The sequence below is a fragment of the Cotesia glomerata genome, linkage group LG4 (assembly GCF_020080835.1).
Source record: "Cotesia glomerata isolate CgM1 linkage group LG4, MPM_Cglom_v2.3, whole genome shotgun sequence".
NCBI classification, from domain to species: domain Eukaryota; kingdom Metazoa; phylum Arthropoda; class Insecta; order Hymenoptera; family Braconidae; genus Cotesia; species Cotesia glomerata.
The window spans coordinates 23,717,238-23,743,519 of record NC_058161.1 but is presented as its reverse complement, the minus strand read 5'-3'; the positions used below and the strand labels follow the sequence as shown (position 1 = coordinate 23,743,519).

At 32.6% G+C, this 26,282-nt stretch overlaps 2 protein-coding genes across 8 annotated transcripts in view; one reads left to right on the top strand and one right to left on the bottom strand.

Moving 5' to 3' along the window:
- The window catches only part of LOC123264229 (endoribonuclease Dicer), a 43,298-nt gene extending 22,224 nt beyond the window's left edge, over positions 1 to 21,074 (top strand). The window contains exons 3-9 of one of the 3 annotated variants that reach the window (XM_044727414.1): positions 3,093 to 3,964; positions 6,045 to 7,029; positions 13,977 to 15,005; positions 17,503 to 17,931; positions 19,223 to 20,107; positions 20,291 to 20,583; positions 20,762 to 21,074. In XM_044727414.1, the coding sequence (XP_044583349.1) occupies positions 3,093 to 3,964; positions 6,045 to 7,029; positions 13,977 to 15,005; positions 17,503 to 17,931; positions 19,223 to 20,107; positions 20,291 to 20,566 (4,476 nt within the window). In that variant the 3' untranslated portion in view covers positions 20,567 to 20,583; positions 20,762 to 21,074. Of the gene's footprint in view, positions 1 to 3,092; positions 3,965 to 6,044; positions 7,030 to 13,976; positions 15,006 to 17,502; positions 17,932 to 19,222; positions 20,108 to 20,290 lie in introns of all 3 variants that reach the window. The other 2 variants (XM_044727413.1, XM_044727412.1) reach the window with 2 other exon arrangements.
- On the bottom strand, positions 20,969 to 25,103 carry LOC123264230 (zonadhesin). Of its 5 annotated transcripts, none has more exons than XM_044727416.1 (5): positions 25,015 to 25,079; positions 24,359 to 24,451; positions 23,157 to 23,290; positions 22,704 to 22,907; positions 20,969 to 21,148 (listed from the first exon to the last, which is right to left on the bottom strand). In XM_044727416.1, the coding sequence occupies exons 2-5, from the start codon at positions 24,411 to 24,413 to the stop codon at positions 21,041 to 21,043; spliced, it is 501 nt and encodes a 166-aa protein (XP_044583351.1). In that variant the 5' UTR covers positions 24,414 to 24,451; positions 25,015 to 25,079; the 3' UTR covers positions 20,969 to 21,040. The 5 variants fall into 5 exon arrangements, with proteins under 5 accessions (XP_044583351.1, XP_044583352.1, XP_044583353.1 ...); XM_044727417.1 differs by lacking the exon at positions 25,015 to 25,079 and adding an exon at positions 24,497 to 24,708 and having other exon boundaries at positions 24,359 to 24,440; XM_044727418.1 differs by lacking the exon at positions 25,015 to 25,079 and adding an exon at positions 24,497 to 24,708 and having other exon boundaries at positions 24,359 to 24,427.
- Positions 25,104 to 26,282: the final 1,179 nt, after the last annotated feature.

Genomic DNA, 26,282 nt, shown 5'->3' with positions numbered 1-26,282 from the left:
AAATATTAAAAACTCTGCTAACATGACGTCATTTCCGGCGAGCCCTCGGAAAAAGATGCATCCGCGTAATCAGCAGAACTCCTAGCAGGATCATCAGAAGTGAAAAAAAAAAAATCTGCTTTAGTTAAAAAAGGAAAAAAAAATGAAAATTGGAATTTCGGCAGTAGTTTTTACAAAAAGATTAAAAATTTGGCTAAAATTTCGCGGCATTTTTTTTTTAATAGTTTTAATTGAAAAAAACAATCCTTCGTTCAAGACCTTGTAAATTAAATCTCGAAGACCTGTCTAAAATTTCAGCAAGCTCGATTGAGTAGTTCTCGAGAAATCTTCACAGAAAGAAAAATTTGTTGACTGGAGAACAAAATCCTTGGCTCAAGAAAATTTTTGGGTGCATTTTTTATAGGAAATTTTCTAAGCTGCAATTTTGGTCTCCTCTGATTTTTCGCTAATATCAATATTTCAGAAGTTATGGGGGTATTCCATAGGGACTGGTGGGACATTTGACTCTGGAATTCTATCAATTATAAGCTATAATTATGTGACTGAAACTTATACTATAGTAAAATTTATCTTATAATATAGAAGAATAACTAATTAACAACATCCCTTCGTCAAAAACCTCGATTACTTTTAAGTTTCTCGTAATTATCATTTGACTGAGTGTGACTGGTGGAACATCAAAAAATCCTTCTCTCTTACCTCGGTATACTTAGAGTCCAATTTCAGTTTGTCCACTAAACTTTTAAAAAATACTTCCCTCTCAATACAAAATTTATCCTACAAACATTCAATATTATGAAGAATTATACTGATTACCTACGTAGAAACAATTAAAAAATTTTTTTTTTATTGTAACTGGTGGTTTTTTATTGTAACTAATTGAAACATTATTGTTTATATACTTAAATATAACTATAAATTATTTAGGATAATTAAAAAAAACTAATTAAAAAACACAAATAAAGGATTTAGCATTCTGACAACACGATCTTGATAAACTTAGATGTTCTTAAAACTATTATAATAAATATGTTAGTTAATAACAAACATAAAATGAATTTGTTCTTAAAACTACTAAAACAACATTTGTACCGGATACAACTTAGTACGGCTGAAAAGTTACTAGGAGAGAAAAATCGATTTTCTTATTGATTAAAAAAAATTTTCTTTACAAATTAGTAAAATATAAACTTTTAACAATAAATTAGCACTAAATTAGAATGAATTAGTAAAATTTGTAAATTTTAGTCATTTTCCCATTTCGCATGGAATGCCCCAGTATAAAAACATTTTATTAAACTCCTATCAGACTTTTGAGCTCCGAGAGCTCAAAATGAGACGAAAATTATATTTTTGAGCTCGAAGAGCTCAAAAACGTAATAAGTACAATTTTGAGCGCTCAACTATGGAATTACCGGGAAGTTGCAGAGATGGCTTTTAGGGTCAACCGTTTTCCTATTTTTTTGAATAACTAGATCATAATTTATCATTTTTCATTATGTTAACATTAATCAATTAGCTATATCTCCTAAAATATTGAAGATAGGCCTATAGTATATAAACATTTTTAACTTCCCGCTAAGAAAATCGAAGATTTTCAAAAATCGGGAAGTTATTGTTTTCACCCCGTTTTGCAAAAATCGATTTTTCATCAGATCTCGACGTTTTGAGGTCATAGGAAGCTTCCCTAATCACCCCCGCGATGTTATCACTATATCTGTATGTATGTGTGTGTGTGTGTGTGTGTGTGTGTGTTTGTGTTTGTGATTTCCTGTGAATTTGAACCGATTCGGACCGATAGATTTTGAGAAATTTTAAAAAACCTCAAAAAAAATGAGAAAAAAATTTTTTTTGAGTGGTTTTTTTAGAATAACTTTTAAACGGCTTTATCGATCAACTTCAAAATCTATTCAGCTCTTAAGATAAAAAAACCACGTCGATCGTCGCTAATCCAGTCAAAATCGGTTGATTCGTTCGAGAGATATCGTGAACGAAAGAAAACCGAAAAAAGTGTTTTTTTGACATAACTTCGTCATTTCTTTTCGGATCGTTTTTGATGATATGGAATAATTTTTAGAGCTTAAAAAACCGCGTCGATCGCCGCCAAGAACGTAGAAATCGGTTAATTGGTTCGAGAGATATCCTCGATAAAATATTTGAAAACAAGTGTTTTTTTAACATAACTCCGACATTTTTTGGAATAACTTTTAAACGGATGCACTGATCAATTTCAAAAACTAATCAGCTATTAGCATGAAAAAATTACGTCGATCGCCGTCAAGCCGGTCAAAATTGGTCAATTCGTTCAAGAGATATCATGAACGAAAGAAAACCGAAAAAAGTGTTTTTTGGAATTACTCCATATTTCCTTGTTTTATCAATTCAAACTTGAGGATTCTTCATGAAACTGAAAAAATTGCGTCAAATGCTGCCAACCACGTGAAAATCGGTTGATTCATTCAAAAGTTAGTGCGGTTTGAAAATTAAAAAAATATTGTTCTATGAAACGTCTATCAGACTTTTGAGCTCAAAGAGCTCAAAAGCATAGAAAAGCTATCTTTTTAAGCTCGAAGAGCTTAAAATAACACATAAATTGTATTTTTGAGCTAGGAGAGCTCAAAAACATCATTAGTGCAGTTTTATGCACCTAGGTATGGAATTAGCGGGAAGTTGCACGGATGACCTTCAGGATCTACCGTTTTTCTAATTTTTTATCCATCGTTGTTTAAATCAGGTCCAAAAGAATTAATTAAATAAAAATCAAGTTGATCAGACCACAAACGCAATGTTGACAATTATTTCACACTTTATTGCAATAAAGTGTGAAATAATTGTCAACATTGCGTTTGTGGTCTGATCAACCTGATTTTTATTTAATTAACATTTTTATAGAAAACTTCTTAATCTTCAACTTTGATCTCTTACAAATTTTTCTTAAACCCAATATTTCCGGAGATGACCATTTTTATAATGAGATCATGATTTAGCATTTAACTAAAAATTTTTATAATTTTTAATTTATAATTTAGGAGATATAGCTATTTAATCAATGTTAACATTAACAATAACAATAAATAATAAAATTTTTCCAGGTACTGGTGATGACTGCCCAGATTTGTCTGAACCTACTGGACCACGGGTTGATAAAGCTCTCGCAAATAAACCTGCTGATCCTTGATGAATGTCACCACGCGACAAAAAGCCACCCGATGCACGAGATAATGAAAAAATTTGAAGGCTACAAGGAGCACGAGCAGCCGCGAGTCTTGGGGATGACTGCGACGCTGCTGAATTCAAACATCAAGCCGGAGTCAATTGACAAAGTGATCCACGAGCTGGAGATCACGATGCACGCGACCATAGTCACCGTGAGCTCAATCGAGTCCGTCGAAAAATACGGCAAGCCCAAGGAGATATTTTTAAACTACACCGAAGCGCCTCCTTGCGACATCACCAAAGACCTGGTGTCCATTTTGACTTACGCGAAGCAGATCCTCACCCAAACTCAGTTCCAGAAGAACCTGGGCACTGTCAACAAATCCAGCAAGGTCTTCCTGCCGAAATCTAAAGACGAGAGGCTCAAGAACCTCCTGGATGATATCCAGATCCATTTTCAGACCCAGGGGCTCTACTTTGGCAATTTTTCTATTTTGTATTACTTGAAGAAGATTGAAGATATCAAGCGACTCACCGACGATCCCCAGTCCCTGGTCATCCTCGACTTCATCAAGACTCAGATGGTCATCATGCGATGCATCATCAGCTCCACCATGGAGCAGCCGACCGAGCTTGGGAATATCAGAAAACACTCCAGTGATAAGTTGCTCAAGTTGTTTGAGTATTTGCATCAATTCTCGGTCAATAATGGGGAGAAAAAATTATGCGCGATTATCTTTGTCCAGAGGAGGTTCACTGCTAAGGTCATGTACAAGGTGCTGCAGAAGCTTCATGAGTCTGATCCAAGGTAGGAAATTTTAGACGCTTTGGAATATTATTGTTTGGTTTTAGGAACAATTAGTTAGTTAAATTGTAGGAACAATATTAATTTAGTAAATCTGTTAGTGTTTCTTCCTAACTTTTTTTACCTTACTTGTCGGAACAATTAGTAACATTTCTTCCTAATTGCTAATTTTTTTCAAAAATTACTATTATTTATTTTTTAAATATTAGTTTTGTAGAAATATTAATAATATTTCTTCCTAATTGTTGGATAAAATTAAAAGTATTTTTTATGGCTAATTTTTTTGAACAACTATTAATATTTCTTCCCAGTTTTTTCAAGGAAATTGGTAATTTTTTTTTATAGCTAATTTGTTGGAACAGTTAATAACATTTCTTCCTAATTGCTAATTTTTATCGAAAATTATGATTATTTATTTTTTAAATATTAATAATATTTCTTCCTAATTTTTGGATGAAATTAAAAGAATTTTTTTATGGCTCATTTTTAGGAACAACTATTACTATTTCTTCCTAATTGATAATTTATTAAATAAAATTAGTAATTGTTTGTTCTGATTGCTAGTTTGTCGTAACAAATAATAATATTTCTTTAACTGCTTTTCTTTTGCAAAAATTACTATTATTTATTTTTTAAATATTAGTTTGGCAGAACTACTAGTGATATTTCTTCCTAATTTTTTCAAGGAAATTAGTAATTTTTTTTATAGCTAATTTGTTGAAACAATTAGTAACATTTCTTCCTAATTACTAATTTTTTTTCAAAAATTACTGTTATTTATTTTTCAAATATTAGTTTGGTAGAAATATGTATAATATTTCTTCCTAATTGATAATTTATTGAACAAAATTAGTAATTTTTTTTTCTGATTGCTCGTTTGTTGAAACAAATAATAATATTTCTTCCTAATTAATAATTAATAATATTTCTTTTTAATGAGTCATTAATAATATTTTCTTTCTTACAGTATATTTCTATTAGAAATTACTAATTTCTAAGAAAAGTAGGTAAAATTTCTTCCTAATTTCTTACTTACCACTAAAATTACTATCATTCCTTCCTAGTTGTTAATTTGACCCAACAATTAGTAACATTTCTTCTTTATTCCTAATTTTTATTATATTGTATTAAATTATTAGTAATGTTTCTTTCTAATAGCAAATTTTTCCAAAAATTACTAATTTCTCAGAAAAATTAGCAATATTTTTTCCTAATTATTAATTTTCCTCAAAAATCAATCTTATTTTCTTCCTATTTGTTAATTTCACAGACCAATTAGTAAAATTTCTCCTAATTTCTTACTAATCACCAAAATTCTTATTATTTCTTTCTAATTATTACTTAGTCCAAGCAATTTGCGAAATTTCATCCTAATTTCTTACTCATCACTAAAATCACTGTTATTTCTTCCTGATTGCTAATTTCACCAAAAATCACAATCATATCTTCCTAACAAAAAATTTTTCCAAAAAATAACTAATTTCTCTAAAAAATTATCAATATTTCTTCCTAATCATCAATTATTTTAGAAATTACTATTATTTTCTTCCTACTTAATAATTTAACTAACCAATTAGTAAAATTTCCTCCTAGTTTCTTACTTAGCCCTAAAATTACAATTATTTCTTCCTAATCATTACTTTGATCAAACAATCACTAATATTTCTTCCTAATTGCTAATTTTTCTTAGAAATTACTACCATTTCTTCTTAATTATTAATTATTCTCAGAAGTTACTATTATTTCTTCCTAATTATTACTTTGACCAAACAATTAGTAATATTTCTTCCTAACCGCGAACTCCTCCAGAAATTACTATATTCTCAGTAAAATCACCAATATTTTTTGTTAATTGCTAATTTTTCTTAGAAATTTTTACCATTTCTTCCTAATTATTAATTATTCTCAGATATTACTATTATTTCTTCCTAATTATTAATTTTACCAAACAATTAGTAAAATTTCTTCCTAATCTTAAACCTTTCCCAAAAATTGAAACAAACTTTCTTCTAATTACTAATTTTCCATTACAATCACAATTAATTAATCCTAACTAATATTTCTTCCTAAAAAAACTTTCTAGGTTCAAGTTCCTGGTACCAGATTACATTCTCGGGAACAGCGCAGACTCTTACAAAACCCCAAGCGAGAGCGTTTGCTCGAACGAATGGAACCGTAAGGCGCTAAAACGGTTCCGTGACGGCGAAGTGAACTGCCTAGTAGCGACAGACGTTTTAGACGAAGGCGTGGACATTCCACTGTGCAACTTGATAGTCTGCTACGACCCTCCACAAAACTACCGCGCCTACATGCAGAGCAAAGGCCGAGGTCGTTACAAGCACAGCAAGTTCGTGGTGCTGGTCGAATCTCAAGACAATTCGTACCTAGCAAAGTACAACCTGTTCCAGCAGATTGAGCGAACTCTCCGGAACTCACTGGTCGGTAAAACAGAGCAACGCCCTCAACCGACTCTGGACGAGTTGGAGAGCCTTTACAAGAATGAGATCGAGCCTTACACAGTTACAGACGTCAATGGCGTCGAAGCGACAGTAACTGCTAGTGCAGCAATCAGTCTCTTGGAACATTACTGCGGAACTCTGGTGCGAAAGACAAAATTCTCCAACAAGTCTCCAATTTACAAGCTTATTAAAAAAAGAGCAAGATCTCCGCTCAATCCTGCTTTGGAAATTGAAGTCTTCAGTGTATCCGTGAGGATGCCTATAAATTGCCCGCTAAGGGAAGAAATTGTAGGCAGGACGATGGATGACATCAGCAGCGCGAAACAAGCAGTGGCACTGGAGGTCTGCAAGAGGCTGCACCAAATGGGGGAGCTGACTGACCGGCTGCTGCCCAAAGACACCAAAGAGATCGTTGGAGATATTACTGATCTGCTACCATGCTGGAGACACGAGGATCCGGAGAACAAGAAGGTCGTCGGAACCAAGAACTCCAAGAGGTTTTACAGCTATGCTGACCCAGTTGCGTTTCATAAATGCTTCCCGGTGATTGGTCAGGAGAATTACTTGCACTTGATCAAGCTTCAGATGCTACCGCTGCCGAACAATCAGGTTAGAATAAGTTTTTATATGTTATTGTACGCCTTATAGCGCGAAGCGCGTGAGGTTGTGCTTTATATTCGACTCGTCAAGGTCAAGCAATTTTGTGATCTTTAAATGCCTCTATCACAACCATATTACACTTATACAATAATATAAGTAGATGTACACCGAAAAAACACTTAAATTAAACCATCTTTTACTTTCTAAAATCATTTCATGTTGCTAATTTGAAAAAAATTTTACGTGAACGTCCGGATGTCACGGCATTTTGGATGTACCAACGATTACTCCCGAACAAATTGATATTTCAAGACTCTACCTTTTTTATTAGTTTAAGAATTCGATGAACTGGGTCCGTATTTCATATCAGTGACCTAGTTTATGTATTTTTTTTTAATTGAATTTTTATTAAAATTCACTACGATACAACCGTACAAAGCCAAACGAACTTTTCTTATTTGTCACGTGAAAACTATGGCGCCACTTCATCAAGCTAGATTTTTTTAGACTGCGTGCGCATATGACAAGAAAAAAGGGCGCCGATATTTAAAAAAAAAAAATAAAAAATACTCTGTAAGAAATTACTTAATTATAATTTTTTTTTTTGTAATCAATTACACAATTAATTTTTTTCTTAAAAAATGAATGAGCGTTATGAAGCGTGCACTTTTGGATTTTCCAAACTTTAATAAAATAGTTTTGAAACAGCAGAATCTTTTAGTTCAATAAAATAATTTAGAATTGAAATATCGATTTGGTGAAATAACAAGATTATGTCAGGATAACAAAAAATTTTGTTGCTAGTTTAACATAAACAACTTAAGAGGTTACATGGGTTTCACAGTATCAAAAAATCGATTTTTTTGTTTTATTAAATTCTTCAAAATCTCTAGAATATTGTCTTAAAGTTTCAAATCGATCCGAATAATTGTTTCGGAGATACAGTCTTAAGAAGTGGCGCGCTCAAGGCACTGTTATTTTGTCACTCAAAACTTTAAACGCGTTTTTCCCAAAACTATGTTTTTAAAGACGGTACCCAAGATTTCTCCAGAACTACTCAACCGATCTTGATGAAATTTTAGACAGGCCTTCGAGATATAATTTACAAGGTCTGGAACGAAGGATTTTTTTTTTCAATTTCAACTATTTAAAAAAAAAATGCGAAATTTTAGCCAAATTTTTAATTTTTTTGTAAAAAAACCTCTCCCAGAAATCCAATTTTCATTTTTTTTTTTCTTCGTTCAAGATCTAGTTTGAAGTCTTAACTAAATCACATATTTTTTTTTTTTCATTTCAAATAATCCTGCTAAGAGTTCTGCTGATCACGTGGACGCATCTTTTTTTCGAGGACTCGCCGGAAATGACGTCACGTTAGCAGGATTTTTAATATTTTTTTTTTCTAATGTTAATAATCCCTTATTAAACATATATTTTTAAGACAGTAATAAGTTTGAATAAAATATTTCATTTTTTCTATTAAAAAAAAAATTTTGAAAATGAGCCATTTTTTCCCGGAGGAAACCCATGTAACCCTTTAAGGTAAAGTACCCAGTACTTGAACACTTATAAAAATGGGACAAGTACTTGAACAGACTTTTCGAATTGTTGTAATACTAAATCGGTATATTTATTATGAGTAATATGCGCATTTTATAATTATTCCGGGCCAGTTTTTCAATCCGAGATAAAATTTTATCCGAGATAAAAGTACTGCCAATATAATAATAAAAATAAATAATTCAGCACAGTAATATTGCGTACGAGTAGTTCTTCCTGAATTCAGTCACTTATTTTTAATTAAAATAAATAAACATTAGCCGCATGTCATAGAAATATTAATCTCCAACTGTGACAACTTGCTGATTGTAAATAAATAAAATAAAAATTAGGAAAACGGATGACCCTGAAGGCCATCCCTGCAACTTTCCGCTAATTTCATATATAAGTGTTTGAAATTTCACTTGTGACGTTATCGAGCTCTTCGAGCTCCAAATTACAATTTATGTGTTATTTTGAGCTCTTCGAGCTCAAAGCGGTCACTGTTCTATGCTTTTGAGATCTTCGAGCTCATATCTTGCGTTTGACATATCTATTATTAATCTATAATTGTGTTAATTAATTTAAAATAATTTAAATGACACAATAAGACATTATTATTATTTTTATGATATGTATATTTATTTTTTATTTAAATAAATGACCAAATTCATGGAGAACTAACTGAGAGCAATATCACGTCGCTAAATTATTTAATTTTTTTTTTTTTTATTATATTGACAGTATTTTTATCTCGAATAAAATTTTATCCCAGATTGAAAAACTGGCCCTCAATGATACAGTATATGATTTTTGTAAGCTTTTTCAATTATAAATGAAAACAATTATATTTTTGTTAACTTAAAAGTTGACATGTCGAGAATAGCCGATAGATGCTATTCTTTTCATGAAAAAGGTACTAAACCGTAAACCGAATAATCAGTAAAAAAAACGGTATATCATCATTTTAAGTAAAAAAAATTGTACCACCTAATGAAATAGTCTTTTCTAAATAATACATATTTTTTGCAAGGACATAAACTATAATTTTTGTATTAAATTTTAGCGTCTAACTATACCTCCAAATTTTCAAAGCGGTACCCAGAACTTGAACAAGCTGGCGCCGTATAATTTTAAATGCACTCTAACTTCTAATAGGTTTATAGACTAATGATCAGCATTGTGATGTGTATTAATTACTGCAAATTAAATAAGTTTTATAGCTAAAAATTAGTGTAGTTAAAAATTACTGAACGTTTTGAATTAAGTTTTTTTGATTTATAATTGAAAATTTGCTTTTTCATTCATAAAAAATTTAATTAAAAAATTAAATACAAATATTTCTCATTTTTAAATGAACATATTAAGGAGGTCCTTTCGCCATCAATGTTAAATAAAAAATATTAGATTATGCATAAAATTAAGTTTTATCTAATAGTTAAAGTCCTTATTTATCTACTAGTGAAGTTTAATTTATTCTTCACCGTGCAAATTTTTGAAAAAAAAAATTAGGAAAACGGTTGAAACTGAAGGCCATCCCTGCAACTTCCCGCTAATTCCATACTTAGGCGCTTAAAATTGCACCAATGACGTTTTTGAGCTCTTCGAGCTCAAAAATATAATTTATGGGTTATTTTGAGCTCTCCGAGCTCAAAGAGATTGCTTTCCTATGCTTTAAAGCTCTTCGAGCTCAAAAGTTTGATAGAGATTTGATAAGACACTATTTTTTGAATTTCTAAACCGCAATAACTTTTGAATGAATGAACCGATTTTTACGCGGTTAGAAGCATTCGACGCAGTTTTTCAAGCCTCACAAAAAATCACAAATTTTGAATTGATCGCGCTAGGAATTTTGGAGTTATTCCGAAAAAACACTTTTTTCGGTTTTCTTTCGTTCACGATATCTCTCGAACGAATCAACCGATTTTGACCGGACTGGTGGCGATCGACGTGGTTTTTTGAGGTTAAGAGCTGATTAGTTTTTGGAATTGAACCTTTAAGCCGTTTAAAAGTTATTCCAAAAAAACCACATTTGAAAAAAAATTTTTTTTCAGTTTTTTTAAGATTTCTCAAAATCTATTGATCTGAATCAGTCCAAATAGTTTTCAAAATCTAAGTTTAGTCAAGCCCTTTCGAATGGCACCAACCGCGATGAAATCGGTCAAGCCGTTCAAAAGTTATAAGCGGTTCACATACTTTTACACACACACACACACACACACACACACACACACACACACACACACACACACACACACACACACACACACACACACACACACCTTGGGACAGAGGAGAAACTGCTACCAGGCGCGTCTCCTCGTAGCGGATGGGAGAACGCTCACTGTACCTGGTACAGAGAGTAGGAGCCAAATAAAATACGTTCCCGTGGACAAAACTCCCCTTTAATGGGTTGGTCACACTAACTGACCTAACAAGACGATCGTTCCCTGCTGTGACCCACTCCGTACGATGCGCTGGTGAATTTAAAAGTATGAGTAAAATTCAGGAAAACAACAATAGTGAAAACGGGCTTCATGCCCAACAAGCAGCGATTGAAGCAAGCGCTGAAATGAAGCGGTCGCAAGCGTTGGAACGCCTTGAAAAGCTGACCAGTGAGCTAAATGACTTCATCCAATCTAAGGTCAATATCCACAAGGAGATTAAGACCAAGACGACCAGCGTAGCCAATGCCCTCCAGAGATCCAAGAAACTTGATGAAGAATGGCGTTTAACAGTACGACAAACTTCTCGCACTATACCGGAGAGAAGCATTCAAGCAACTGTCGTGAATGAAGAAGCAATGGACACTGGAGCCGAAGGTGACGGTGAATCAGTCGCGGAAGACAGAAGCAGAACTAGCAGCAAGTCAACTAAGAGAAAAGATCGATCTTCTCCCGACCCAACGATCAGCCAAGTTGTGAAGAAAAAGGACCTGAAACCAAGCCCTCCGAAAAACACGGCAGTGCAGAACGCCGGAAAAAAAGAGGTGACTGAATGGCAGAAGGTCCAATCCAAGAAGCAGAAGAAGGAGCAAGCGAGAGAGCGGTTACCAAAACAACCGGTGAACAGATCTCGGTCGGAGCCTAAGCGGAAAAAACCGCGAAAATTCACCAAACCAGATGCCTTAATTATTCGACCCGTTGAGAAGGCAAAATATGCCGAGATACTGCGTCGGATTAAAAAAGATGTCCCAACAGATCACACCCGTGACGTCGTTGACAAGGTTCAAAAGACGAATGATGGGAATATGCTTATTACGCTTTCCAGAAAGACCGCAGACAAAGGACAAGCTTTGCTGAAGACCATCAAGAGCATCCTTAAAGAAGAAGCGCAAGTCATCTGTAAAGGCCTAGAGGAACAGCTTGAAATCCGGGACATTGACGACGAAACAACTAAAGACGATGTCCGGAAGGCCTTACAAGAGGCAGCTGGAAATGACTACGAAATACCTGAAGATGTCATTAAAATTCGTCCGGCCTACAGAGGTACTCAAACTGCTTCGGTACGATTGCCAGCAGCAATAGTGCAGAAGATACTCGGAAAGACAAGCAAAATAAGGATTGGCTGGGTAAATTGCCGTGTCAGAGCAGTTAAGACACCACTACGATGCTATAAGTGCTGGCACTTTGGGCACACTACTGCCCAATGTAAAAGCGAAGTCGACCGATCTGGGCTTTGCATCAAATGTGGGCAAACAGGTCATCAAGCTGCTCAATGCCCAAACAAAGTGAAATGTGCGTTATGTGCGGAAAAACCTGGCTCTCAGGACACTGCTCACCGGTCTGGTTCTGGCCGATGCCCAGTCTTCCAAGAAGCACTCCAGAAGCTAACAAGTAAACGAACAGATCTCTCGGTTACGCGCCAAGGGCTCTACCAGTTAAGCTATCCGAGACAAGTACTGACTGCTTTATTCAGTCACGTATATAAGACCCACCGAGCAAACAACGCCACCGTCCATCTTACGGTGAAGAGATTTTTGAAAATCTTCGATTTTCTTAGCGGGAAGTTGAAAATTTCTAAAGATGTTAGTATTTTTTCCGAGTCTTACGAGAAAGTCAGACCTTAACAACTTTCTCGAATTATGGCATTAAACACCGATTAGATGGGGTAAAAAAAAAACACAAAATAAGGCTTACGAAATATTCAGGTTTGATTTTTTGCAATAAAATATATAGGTTGCCGTGGAATTTATGGAGAAATTAAAATTATAAAATCATAGAAAATTTTTGAGTAACCTACATTTAAATGGCGTCAGAACATTTGGCATCGTTGCGTAGCACGCGAGCTTCAGACCATTCAATAAATTCAAACTAAACTTTAACGCACTTATGTTTTTCATACATACTTATTAATTAATTTATTGTTAACAAATTTCCATATTTCATAATTGAAAAATAAAACAATAAAAAAATACTAGCATTCTTGCCATGAGACATTAGAATGTTATGGTTTTATGACTAAACATTTTTAATTAATTTATTTATTTACACTGGCTGCGTTTAGGTTTACTAAGTTCTGAGTAGGGCTGAATTTATCTACCAAAAAATTAATATTTAGACACGCTTAAATAAATATACCTTGCATTGTTTTATTATAGATTTTTTTAAAAAACAATATAGTTACTTTAAGTTGTTGCTACAATATATGCTAAGATCTGCCAAGAACTTAGTAAACTTGAACGCGGCCACTGACTGCAAAAACTTAAACATGGTTAAGGTTATATTACGCAAATGAAAATGTAAACAACCGATATATAGCGTTGCCAAATCGCGGACAGGTTACTAACAGCTGATTTACAAGAGTCAAATTAATTTTTGTATTTAATTATTTTTTTTTTTTAATGTTCAAAATTTCAACGATTAATGCCTCATATACTATTTATTTTTTAAATTTAGGAATTTTTATGGGTTTTTTATTTTAATTTATCGAATATTGACTACTACAGTTGTTGTGACTCAACGGGAGTGAAAGGACTTCCTTAAATATTCATAATATTATTTTTAATATTAATCAATAATATGCTATAATTCTTTTGATATTCCAATAAAACGTGGAAAATTTTTGGTGTGCCTATTGCCATATATTTTATTAGTTCAACTACTGCTCCCGGAGTGTTCAACTACTGCGGCTTGTCAGAATTGATTGTTTAACTACTACTTCTTTCATAGTCTTTCTTAAAAACGTTGTCAAAATATAAATATTTAATTATATTTGTTATTTCGCGCTTCAATTCAAAATTGTTTATATTTTCATGAAAATCACTAATTTGAACTAATAATGACATCTTTGTACATTAAAAGTAGGGTCAAATACGTTTTACTTTGAAACCTATTCAACTACTGCATACTGTACCTTAAATTACTCCAAATAATCTTAATTTTTAAATTCTTACCTTTCAACTCAAAAAATTGTTCCAGATATTCTGCAAGATGATAAACAACCCATCAAACTTCGCTCTATTAACATCCCGCCCGATAAAACAGATCCCTAATTTCCCGATCTACATGACCTACGGCCAAGTGAACGTCTCGATCTCCGCGAACTTCAAGCGCTTCGCCTGTTCCGCAGCAGAACTGGAACTTCTGCGAAAGTTCCACTGGATCGTCTTCAAAGACATCCTGGAACTGGTCAGGAACTTCATGGTTCTGCAGAACACAGACTCTGACCCAATAAATCCAGCAGATAACTACCTAGTAGTTCCTCTGAACGCCGACAATGAAGTAGACTGGAACGTTGCGCAGAACTACGACAAGGTTGAGTTGAAGCCCATCGAAATGGACGCGAACAACAGCCCAGACGTCCAGAAACTCGACCTGGTGATCCCCAGATATCGTACTACCGAAAAAGCGTACATTGTTCTTCAAGTTCGCGACGATATGAGTCCTAAAAGCTTCTTCGCGAACAATAAATTCGAGTCTTACATCGATTTTTATTTAGAAAAGTACAATGTCCAGATCGAGAACGTCAACCAGCGGCTTTTGGAGGTTAGAACCATTTCCAAGGACATTAATTTTATAAAACCGAGGGTCTACAGCATGTCTGCGGAACCTAGCACCAAAAAGTACCAGAGAATTATTCATCTTATTCCGGAACTGTGTGCGAAGGTTAATTTCTCGTCTGTTTATTGGCTAAAAGCGCGTTGCTTGCCGTCAATTCTGCATCGCGTGAGGTACATGAGTCTTGCGGAGGACTTCAGGGCCCAGGTGGCGCGCGAAGCCAAAATTGGAACAGAGGAAACTGTATTGTCAGCTGGGGATAAGCAGTTCTTTGATCTACTTGCAAGTAGTCCACAAGTTAGCGAAGAGGAGGATATTGTTAACAAAATGGACGAACTAATGCCGCTTGAGAGCTATGATGACCTGGAACCGGTCACTCACATGCGCGAACCGGTTGATCTGGAACGACACATTGAAAATATTTCTGTGATGGATATTACTGATTTTCAGGTTAGTTTGTAATTTTACTTTAAGTTTATAAAAAAAATTATTTATTTATTTATCCAGGTAAGTTTTAAATTGAAAATTATTTTTTAGATTTGAATTTTCGCAGGAGAGTGACGTAGTATTATATCTAGTGTGAAACGCCATCTTACGGATATTCAAAAAAATATTTCTAGGTTTTTGGTGTCATAAGATAAATAAACGGCTGATATAATGTAGGTTAGATTTGTCGGTTGAATAAATCGGAGAAATTAAATTTTATGAAGAATAAAAAATTATTTGAGGAAAATAATAAATATTAAAAACCGCGAACAGATAAATACTTTAACAAGAATAATTTACTAAACTCAGAAGTTATATGTTGTTTTTTAAAGCCGACATCAATCAGGTTTTTTTATTTATTTTAGATTATTTTGCATTTAAAAAAAAATATCTGTTACATTACTTGAGAATATTTATTTTGTTAGGTTAAGTTTTGAATAGAAAACTTGGATCAATTTTTTTAACCAAAAATTTATATCAAATTGAAAGAATAAACAAGTTGCATATTTTTTAATTATATTTTTTTTAAAGTTTAGTGAAAGTTATTAAGAAAATAAAGAAAAAATATTTAAATTACACCGGCACCCAAAAAAAAAAAGTTGTCAGTATTTTTGTCCGGACCTACCTATTTTTATGTATTTTGACGCGCTGAATCCGAATCTGAAGTCAGTTTTGCCCGTACACCGTCAAAATTTTGAGTAAAATCCAAAAAACCCAAAAAAAGGCGAAAAATGGTGAAAAACTGCAGTCACAACGATGAATAAAATTTTGTGGACTCAGATCAAGTATGATTTTTATGTATTTCAATTCACTGAATCTGATTCTGAACGTTAATTAGCCCGTTGAGCCATCAAAATTTGAGAAAATAACAAAAAACCCAAAAAAATTGCAATAAATCATAAAAAATCGAAATTATTGAGATAAAAAAATTTTCTGGATTCAGATTGAGTATGTTTTTTATGTACTTTGTTTCACTGAATTTGAATCTGAAATCTTGTCCTTTTAAAGTTTTAAAATTTTTAAAAAAATCTCAAAAAACCAAAAAAATCGGGAAAATTACCGTTATAAATATGAGAAAAAAATCTATTAAACACGATTGTTAATGACTTAGGTACATTTTTATAGATGGAATATGATCTTAGAATTGAAAAATTGACAAAATTTTTAAATCTTCAAAAAATAGTATGTAAGAAGAAGGTACGAAGCCATGTTTTCGAATTTCAGACTGTCGTTCGTTTGTATCGAATTTTTTTATTTTCAAATGACCTACGCAGTGGGTTTCTTTTTTTAGGTTACTTAATAAACCTCAAACTACACTTCATGGATTCTCACGTCGACCACTTTCTTGAAAATCTTGAAGACTACAGCGAAGAACAAGAAAAACGATTTCATTAAGACTTAAATAAAATGAAGGGTAATAATAATAAATGAAAACGTAAAAGGAACCCACTGCGTAGGCCATTTGAAAATAAAAAAATTCGATACAAACGAACGACAGTCTGAAATTCGAAAATATGGCTTCGTACCTTCTCCTAACAAGCTATTTTTTAAACATTTAAAAATTTTGTCAATTTTTCAATTCTAAGATCATATTCCATCTATGAAAATGCACCTAAGTCATTAACAATCGTGTTTAATAGATTTTTTTCTCATATTTATAACGGTAATTTTCCCGATTTTTTTGGTTTTTTGAGATTTTTTTTAAAATTTTAAAACTTTAAAGGGACAAGATTTCAGATTCAAATTCAGTGAAACAAAGTACATAAAAAACATACTCAATCTGAATCCAGAAAATTTTTTTATCTCAATAATTTCGATTTTTTATGATTTATTGCAATTTTTTTGAGTTTTTGCTATTTTTTCAAATTTTGTCCGCTCAACGGGCTAATTAACGTTCAGATTCAGATTCAGCGAATTGAAATACATAAATATCATACTTGATCTGGGTCCACAAAATTTTATTCATCGTTGTGACTGCAGTTTTTCGCAATTTTTCGCCTTTTTTGGGGTTTTTTGGATATTACTCAAAATTTTGACGATGTACGGGCAAAACTGACTTCAGATTCGGATTCAGCGCGTCAAAATACATAATGATAGGTAGGTCCGGTCAAACGTACTGACAACTTTTTTTTTTTTTGCCGGTGTTATTTGTCTAGGTAATTTTTGAGTTGGAAATTATTTTTTAAATTTGAATTTCCGCGGGAGATATATCTTATGGATAGTCAAAAAAATATATCTGGGTTTTTGGTGTCGTGTGAAGAAATGATTAAACGGATAACATAGTATAGGTTAGATTTTTCGGCTAAATAAATTGATGAATGAAGTAAAACGTAGAATAAAAAATTATTTGTAAAAAATAATAATTACTAAAAATACTTTTTTAATTAATTTGAAAAATGAAATTGTTAATTAAAAAAATTATCAGATTATTAAGAAAAAAAATTTTTTTTTTTTTTTTTAGGATTATACACTTGGAATTTCAGTAAAGGCAAATTTCGTAAGAAAACTCGCGTACGTTGCAGAATTTTCAAAGCGCGCTGATGTAAAAGCGCCCCCTCTTAGAGTTCTGCAAGCTTCAAGCCTCAACACGCCGCCGAACGCCTCCGAGATTTTGTGCGCACTAACCCCGAAATTCGCAAACGATGCTTTTAATTTTGAACGTCTTGAGACTTTAGGAGACTCGTTCCTCAAGTTCCTGAGCTCGATATTCCTGTTCGAGAAGTTCCCCCATAAAACTGAAGGGTACTTGACTACTTACAAGGGCTCTATGGTCAGCAATCGCCATTTGTTTTATTGTGGGGAGAACAAGAAGCTTCCGTCGTTTATCAACGCTCTTGATTTTGTTCCGACGATTAATTTCGCTATTCCTGCATGTGCGCCTCCTACTGAGGTAATGTATTTTTCTTATTTTATATTATTATTATCATTATTTAAATCAAATACTAATTAATCTATATAAATGGCTATAACTTTTAAAATATTGATGCTAGGAAAAAATTTTGAGAGAAAAATTGTAACTTAGGAAATTTCCGATCAAAAACGTTTTTATACTATAGGTCTATCTTCAATATTTTAGGAGATATAGTCTTTTAATATTTCCTACATAATGGAAAATGAAAAAATATCTTGATCATCATCAAGTGACTATAAAAATAGCTTTAACTCTTAAAATATTGATTTTAGGAAAAAATAATAAGAGACAAAAATTCGGTGACACGAAATTGATCCCCGTAATTTTATCCCACCGTCAACTGATTCCGTTAACCTTTTTTTCAATGGTAACGGTCGCTTATTTATCGAAGTAAAATTTCTTAAGGTAGTTTGGTAGTCGCAATCCAAGGAAATAATTAATAGATATTTTTTTTTTCTTTTTTGCAAATGATCACACGAAAAATAGCATAAAATATAAAATTATTTCTAATCAAAATTTAATTGAATAAATTCAATTCATAATTATGGTTAAATAATTATAATAATATAATTATTAAAATATCAACTGACAAGTACTAGGCTGTAAAAAAACAATAACAACTGTTATAGGTTATGTAAGGTCGGTACTTAAAACAGTTGCTCACGGTGTTCATTTATTGTTTAAATTTGCAAATATCACTTCAATATGTTAAATCAGCTATAATTCACGTGAAATTTTAATGTATGTTTAATAACAATTTATTTTAATGCAAAAAAACTTTATGATTATATTTCAATTTCAAATTTTCCGCGCACCTAGAAGTTGCCATTTTTCCCCTGATAAAGATGGGGTAGTAATGTCTCCGACAAACAACAAAGATCGAAACCAATTTTTTATATAAAAAAATTAATTAAATTAAAACTATGTGTTAAATCGTTATTAAATTTTGATAGAATATGTATGAAACATTGTTCTATCTATTGGAAAGTTTTTTTTTATGGGGTCAAGCTGGCCGATTTTTTATAAATCCTCCATTTCCGAAGTTATTGAATAAGAGCATCCATAAGAGATCGTGTATTTTTGCAAAACTTTAATTAATTATGTCTCTTAAACGGTGTAGTAAAAAAATCTGATTTTTTTTCTATAGAAGTATTTAATCATTCAATCTTTTGAATGAATATAAAAAAATATGAGGTCAAGTTGAAGTCATTTGGCTCCCAAACTACCTTAAGTACTGAAAAATTCTAAAATAAAAAAATTTTCTTCCTAGGTCCTCGATTTCATCCGCGACAACGGACGAACCCCCGACGTCTTGTACGAAGTGAACATTCCGTTCCAGGAACAATTCTGCGGTGCAATTTCGGAAGCCTCCCGCCTGGAAATCTTCCGCAAAATAACTTCCTACGAACCAGGCGAGCGAGACGACCTCGCGTATCTGTTCCACGGCCAGACAGTTCCCGATAAGTCAGTAGCGGATTGCGTGGAAGCCTTAACAGGGATCTACCTGCTAAAATCTGGTCCAGTAGCGGCCGCCAGATTGCTCCAGTGGTTCGGAGTGGTTCCGCCAGAGGTCTCTATAGACCAAGTACTCTTCGGAGCGCCACCTAGCGCCAAGATCGGTGACGGGGAAGTGGACCACCACATGCCTTGGCGGAGTTCCATCGAGAAACGGATCGGCTACACATTCAAGGACAGGTCCTTTTTATTGCAGGCCTTCACCCAAGCCAGCTACACTGTCAACACAGCGACAGTCAGCTATGATAGGTTAGAGTTCCTTGGAGACGCCATCATTGATACATTGATCACCAGTTACATTTATGAGAACTGCGGGGACTTGAGTCCCGGAGACTTGACCGATCTGAGGTCCGCGTTGGTCAACAACATAACCTTCGCGTGTTTGACAGTCAAGTATGGACTCCATACTGCGATGCTAGCGTATGCGCCGAGCTTGGCGGAAAGTATCGAGCGGTTCCTCAAGTATCAGCAGGAACGGGACTACCAGGTTGATGACGAACTGCTCTGGGTGCTCATGCAAGAGGACGAGTGCTACATGGCAGAGTATGTTGATGTTCCAAAGGCACTTGGCGACCTCTTTGAGTCGGTCATTGGAGCTGTTTTTTTGGACAGTGGAAAGGACTACCAGCGCACTTGGCAGGTACTAATTAAAAATGTTTTGTAACTTTTAAACGGTTCGTCCAATCAATTCACGGATGAGCTTTTTTATAGAGCCGAAAATTTCTGATAAGTTTCTAAAGAGAAATATTTCAAAAATCAAAATTTATTAATTTATTAATTATTAATAATTTTTTTATAATTATAATAAATTTTCTATTCCTAGGTACTCTACAGTCTGATGAACGCCGAGATTGACAAGTTCAGCAAGAAAGTCCCCAAGCAGCCGGTAAGGAAGATCTACGAAACTTCCGGCATCAAACCTCACTTTTTACAGTCAACAGTAGTGGAACAAGCCAAGTGCGTAATGGTTCCTCTAGAAATAGAACGGAACGGAAAAAAAGAAGTCTTCACCGGGTTCGGGGCGACTAAGAAGCAAGCTAAGGCCGCGGCTGCCAAGCTCGCGCTCAGGAACATTTTGAAGAAGAACGTGGACTTGTAGATTAAGTTCTAGTTCCTGGTACTATTCCAATTCTGGTTCCTAGTACTGTATCAGTTTTGGTTCCTACAACTTTCAGTTCTAGTTCCTGGAACTGTTCCAATTCTAGTTCCTAGTACTGTTCCAGTTCTGATTCCTGGAACTGTTCCGGTTTTAGTGCCTAATACTGTTCCCGTTCTGGTTCTTGGGATTGTTTCAATTCTAGTTCCTGGTACTGTTCCAGTTCTGGTTCCTGGAACTGTCCCAATTATGGTTCCTAACACGGTTCCAGTTCCTGGTGCCGTTCTTGGAACTGTTCCAGTTCCTGGTACAGTTCTTGAAACTGTTCCTGTTCCAAAGTATTTTATAGATGTTGAAAGTGATAAGTTTTTATTAGATTTTATTATTCTTTTTAATATATAAATATATATTTCTGTATTTTTTTATTGTGGAGTTGAATACAAATTCAATTTATATTGTATCGTTTGAAATTATAGATTAATAAAAGTGTGGTTTTGGCCGTCGTGGACAATCTGCTTGTTTGACACATTCTTTATTTTTTGTTAGGTAGTACCCGTCATAACACTCGCATCCAAAATTGCAATTCTAAAAAGAAAAATTTTTTTAATTAATGTAAGAGTTCCAAATACTGACCAATTTAGATAAAAAGAAGATAAATAAATTATTTGTAAATTTATTGGAAGAGTTTATGAGCTGAAACAAGTGTTATGCTTTTTTATAGTTTTAACTTGCAAAATATAATACTTTTTTTTATTAAATGTATAAAAATAAAAATATAATTGTAATAATTAACGTTACAGCCGGTAGCTCAGAATCCTTATAAAACTTATGAATAACTTTTATTTTAAATCTACAATAGTACGTTTGTTTTTTTAAATCTTTAAATCTAGGGTAGAAGTACCGTTATTGGCCACCTTAGCACCGTTTTTGGCCAGTTAACATTTGAATTAATTTATAAAAAATTATAATATTATAACCATATTTTTGTTGAGTTTTAAAAAATTTATATTAAAACAAATTGAATTTGTAATGGTTTATTAATATAAATTCATTTCTATCGTTTATTTAAACAATAAATGGTACAGTGGCCATAAACGGTACTTCTACCCTATATAAGTTTTGTAGTAATTAAACAAATCGTTTATTAAATATTATATTAATCTGATTAAATAAATAGTAGTTTATAACTTTGGGAAAAGATATTTAATTACAGTACGATTGAATGATATTTAAATGAATGCCTGAAAGAATACTAATATTAGGTACATTAGATTATTTAAAAACACATATTATTCACCAGACCTATTATTTTAATTATTAACATCATTTTTGTAACTTTAATTTTTAATAATCAATCTTTGATATTTTATTATTTTGACAAATTCTTATTTATTGACTATAAAGTTATTGATTTAATATAAATTGATGATAAATTTAGGTACCAAAGACGGCGAGGTTAAATTATGATTACCAGTTTGAACAACTTTCTGATATTTCTACCCAAACTTATTTTTTTTTATTATAAAAATTCGGTATATTTCTGATGCTTAAATTTTTATTTCAAGTATAATTAAAAATTAATAATTACGTCCCTGGTTAAAAATATCGATTGAAGAGGATTAAAAATGATGAAATTTGAATACTTTTGAATACAATACTTTCAATTCTTTTTCATCTATATATAGATATACAGTTTACATGGGGTGACTGATTCCCAATACTTCTCAATCAATATTTTTAATCAGGGGTCCTGAATATCGATACTGTCATTCTAATACGTCGTATCCCACAAAATTTGACAAATTGACTTTTTTTGAAAAATAGAATCACAACAATATTATTCAAGTCATATTAATAATGTAAAGATCAAATAGTTTAATTACTATTTTTAAATAAATATTTTCATCCGTTGAATCCCATTTAATCAATGTTAAAAATGAACTGTTTTTACCGTCTGCTGTAAAATTTTCTAAATGTGGGATACGACGTATTAGAATGACAGTATCAATATGAAATTAAATCAATAGATTAAAAAATCTATTAAACATAATTATTAAAAAATAATTATGTTTTTATCCTGCCTGGTCAATATTTGGTTTTTTTTTTTTGTAAATATGAAAATTTTTTACGTAATATTTACATAAGGACAAGGATCTATCGTTTTTTTTCCGCAAGTTAATGGACAAGGTGACCTGCAGAAGGAAAATTGCTGATTCACTCCACAGTTAACCGGTAAAATACGGTGATATGTTTTGGGAACGCAGTCTTCTGGCTTAACGCAATCTAGAGTACTAGTACTGTTCAAGTAATAACCGTCTTTGCATTCGCATCCAGGACTGCAAGGCTGAGAAAACAAAGCTATTAATTATGTCATAACTCTTAAAATATTGATTTTAGAGAAAAATTATAAGAATACAAAAATGTAGCTTAAAAAATTTCCTATAAAAAATGTATTTGTATTATGGGGCTATTTTTAATATTTTAGGAGATACCGTAACTTAAGTAGTGCTCGGACAACAAAAAGTTATGAATTATTATCTATTTAACAAACTTATTAATTACTATTATTATTATTATTATAAATTTATATTACATATGGACAGTCTTCTTTAGCCAAATTCTTCTTCCCACAAGAAAGAGGACACGCTGTTACACAATCACTGTAACGCTGGTTCTTTCTGCACTGACCCATATCTACTGAATTTATGAATTCCAGATCGGGATCGACTGTAATATTAATTTTTAGATGTGTATAACACTAATTTTTAGTGAGAAACTTTTTTCTTAGAAATTTAACTGAAGAAAATTACGAACACCAGGAACACTAGGAATATCAGGAACATCTGGAACACTAGGAACAAGCGGAACATTAACAAAATGAAGTTTATCAAGAAGATTAGTAACTAGAGGAACATTCAGAAAATCGGGAACAAGAGGAACATTAAGAACATTGGAAATATGAGGAACATTAAGAACAAAAGGAACATAGAGAATATTAAGAACAAGAGAAACATTAGGAAAAATAATGCAATTAGGAACATCAAGAAGAACACTATTGAGAAAATTAATAACACTAGGAACAAAAGAAACATTAAGAACAAAAGGAACATTCGGAACAAGAGAAATACTAGGAATAAAAGGAACATCGATATCAAAAGGATCATAGGAATCATGAGGAACATTTAGAACATGAGAAACATTTAGAAAAATAATTTTATTAGGAACATCAAGGCAGTAAGAAACACTAGGAACTAAACAAAAACTAAGAACATCAAGAACAAGAACACTATTGAGAATATTAAGAACACTAGGAACAAAAGGAACATTAAGAACAAGAGAAACGCTAGGAATAAGAGAAACATCAATATCAAGAGGAACGTCGGAAACATGAGGAACATAGGAAACAAAAGTAACATTTAGAACATGAGGAACATCTAGAACAAGAGGAACATTTACAATAAAAGGAACATCTAGAACAAGAAGGACAAAGGAAACATGAGGAACATTTAGAACAAGTGGAACATTAAGAAAAATAATTCTAATAGGAACATTAAGGCAGTAAGGAACATTAGGAACTAGATGAACACTAAGAACAAGAGAAACAACAAGATCATAAGGAACATAAGGAACCAAAAAACGCTAGCAGCGCCACTAGCAGTACGCCATGGAACTAACTTTGTATCTCCCCCATATAAGTATAAAACCACAAATTTCTTTAATATAAATTGACTTATTTAACTAAAATTACTATTATTAATTGTTTTTAGGGTTTATAGCAAAAAAAATTCAACTTACTAGCAATTACAAATGCGAGAGCAACGAAACAAAAACTCAACCCCTGGAGCAGCATTGTAAACTCTGCTACTAAATTGAAGAGCTGAATTCAAACTAATGATATTTCAATAATAAAAAAATAATACGTCAAGTACTTACGTGAATTATGTTCTGGCTCCGCGACTAAATAACCGCGACATTACATCCGCGATGCTATATCAGTGTCATAATGTCCGCGACAAATTTGGGAACTGGGTGAATAAAGGATAAGGGAAAAGGGGGGACCTTTTTTTACTCAGTAGGAATTTTTTGGTAACTGCAAAAATATAATTCGGACAGCCCGGACCGGGACTCGAACCCGGATCGTTCAGTTACGCGCCAAAGGCTCTACCAGTTAAGCTATCCGAGACACTGTCTGTAACTATTATTCAGTCACCTATTAAGACCTGGCTGAGTAAACGCCACCGTCCATCTTACGGTAAATAACAAATAATTAATTTGTAGTTGAATTTGTCGTATAGACAAGTCAGCGACATAGTCACGGATATAATGTCGCGGTTATTGTGTCGTGTCACCCTTACGTGAATTACGTTCTAAAGTGACATAAAAACCTATTTATTAATTATTATTATCTCAATAATTTTCAGGTGACTATTAATGAAGAATTACTAAGTTACCTTGGAAGTAATTGTTTTCGCCTGCGGGTGTTAAATTTTTAATCATCAACTACGCAGTAAATTATGGAACTGGGTAAAATATTTATTAGATTCTTTTTATGAACTGCAATATTATTTTTACTTTATTCAGCAAATTTTTTGCTGTGATGTAAAAATTAATGATACAATTACTAAAATTTTAGTTGGTAATTTCAGTTAATGATTCGTTATTTGATGAGTCATAACTATAAGCCATTGTTTCCAACTCTGATGGTATGAATTTAGATTTATAGCAGTCTTCAATGTTGATGCATATTTTGGTATCCAGACTTCGGTAGAAGTTTTTGGAACATTTGCAACCATTCCAACAGTCCTGTCAACCAAAAATATGATAATTATTAATTATATAGTAGGTAATATTATCCCTGATTCAGAAAGATGATTTGAAATAATTACCTTTATGTTAATTGTATATTTATATGGGTGATTCTCTAAAAGGACGTCTTAAATCTGTACAAAATTGTCCGACCAAATTATTTTTGATTTTATTAGAAAAAAAATTAACAAGGGCTACAAAACTATCAGCTTAATGATAATAAATAAACAGCCAATTTAATTTTTGTTTTTTTTTTCCATATAACATGACAGGGGACTGTTTTTTTTTTTTATCAATTTGAGAAAAATCAAGCAAATTATTTAAATGCATTCAACTTTTCAAGTTCTCAATGAATGTTTACATTAATTAGAATAATATTAAGACTTATGGATCCAATTTTATAAATGAATTATAAATAAAAATAGTTGCCAGGGGACTGAGTTTTGAAGTGGCCCAGATACATATTTCCAGCACAAACGGTGCTTTGACACTAAATAAAATGGCGATAAAGCGCTAACAGCCCTATGTTTATTAACTCAAAGCTAGTTAGATCCTTATAAACCTTACAAAAGGTAAAATAACATGCTGGATTTTTTATTTGGCTTTGAACTTCTGGCAGGGGACTGTTCTTAAAACGCCTGGGACAAACTTTGGTTTAATGAATTTAATGAAACAAATTAATTTTCGGTACTTTTTATTGAAGAAGATCGTTAGTTAACTAATTAAGTTTATAAACATTATGGACAAAATGATATATTATGGACGAATAACTTAAAATTTAATCTTAAAGTTTTAATTTTGGAAATGGGACAGCCCAGGGGACTGTTATTTCGGTGGTTTACGAATTTATAGCAAAAATACCAAAATTTATTTCATTTTAGTTTTCAATACTCCAAATAAAAATGTTTTTTTA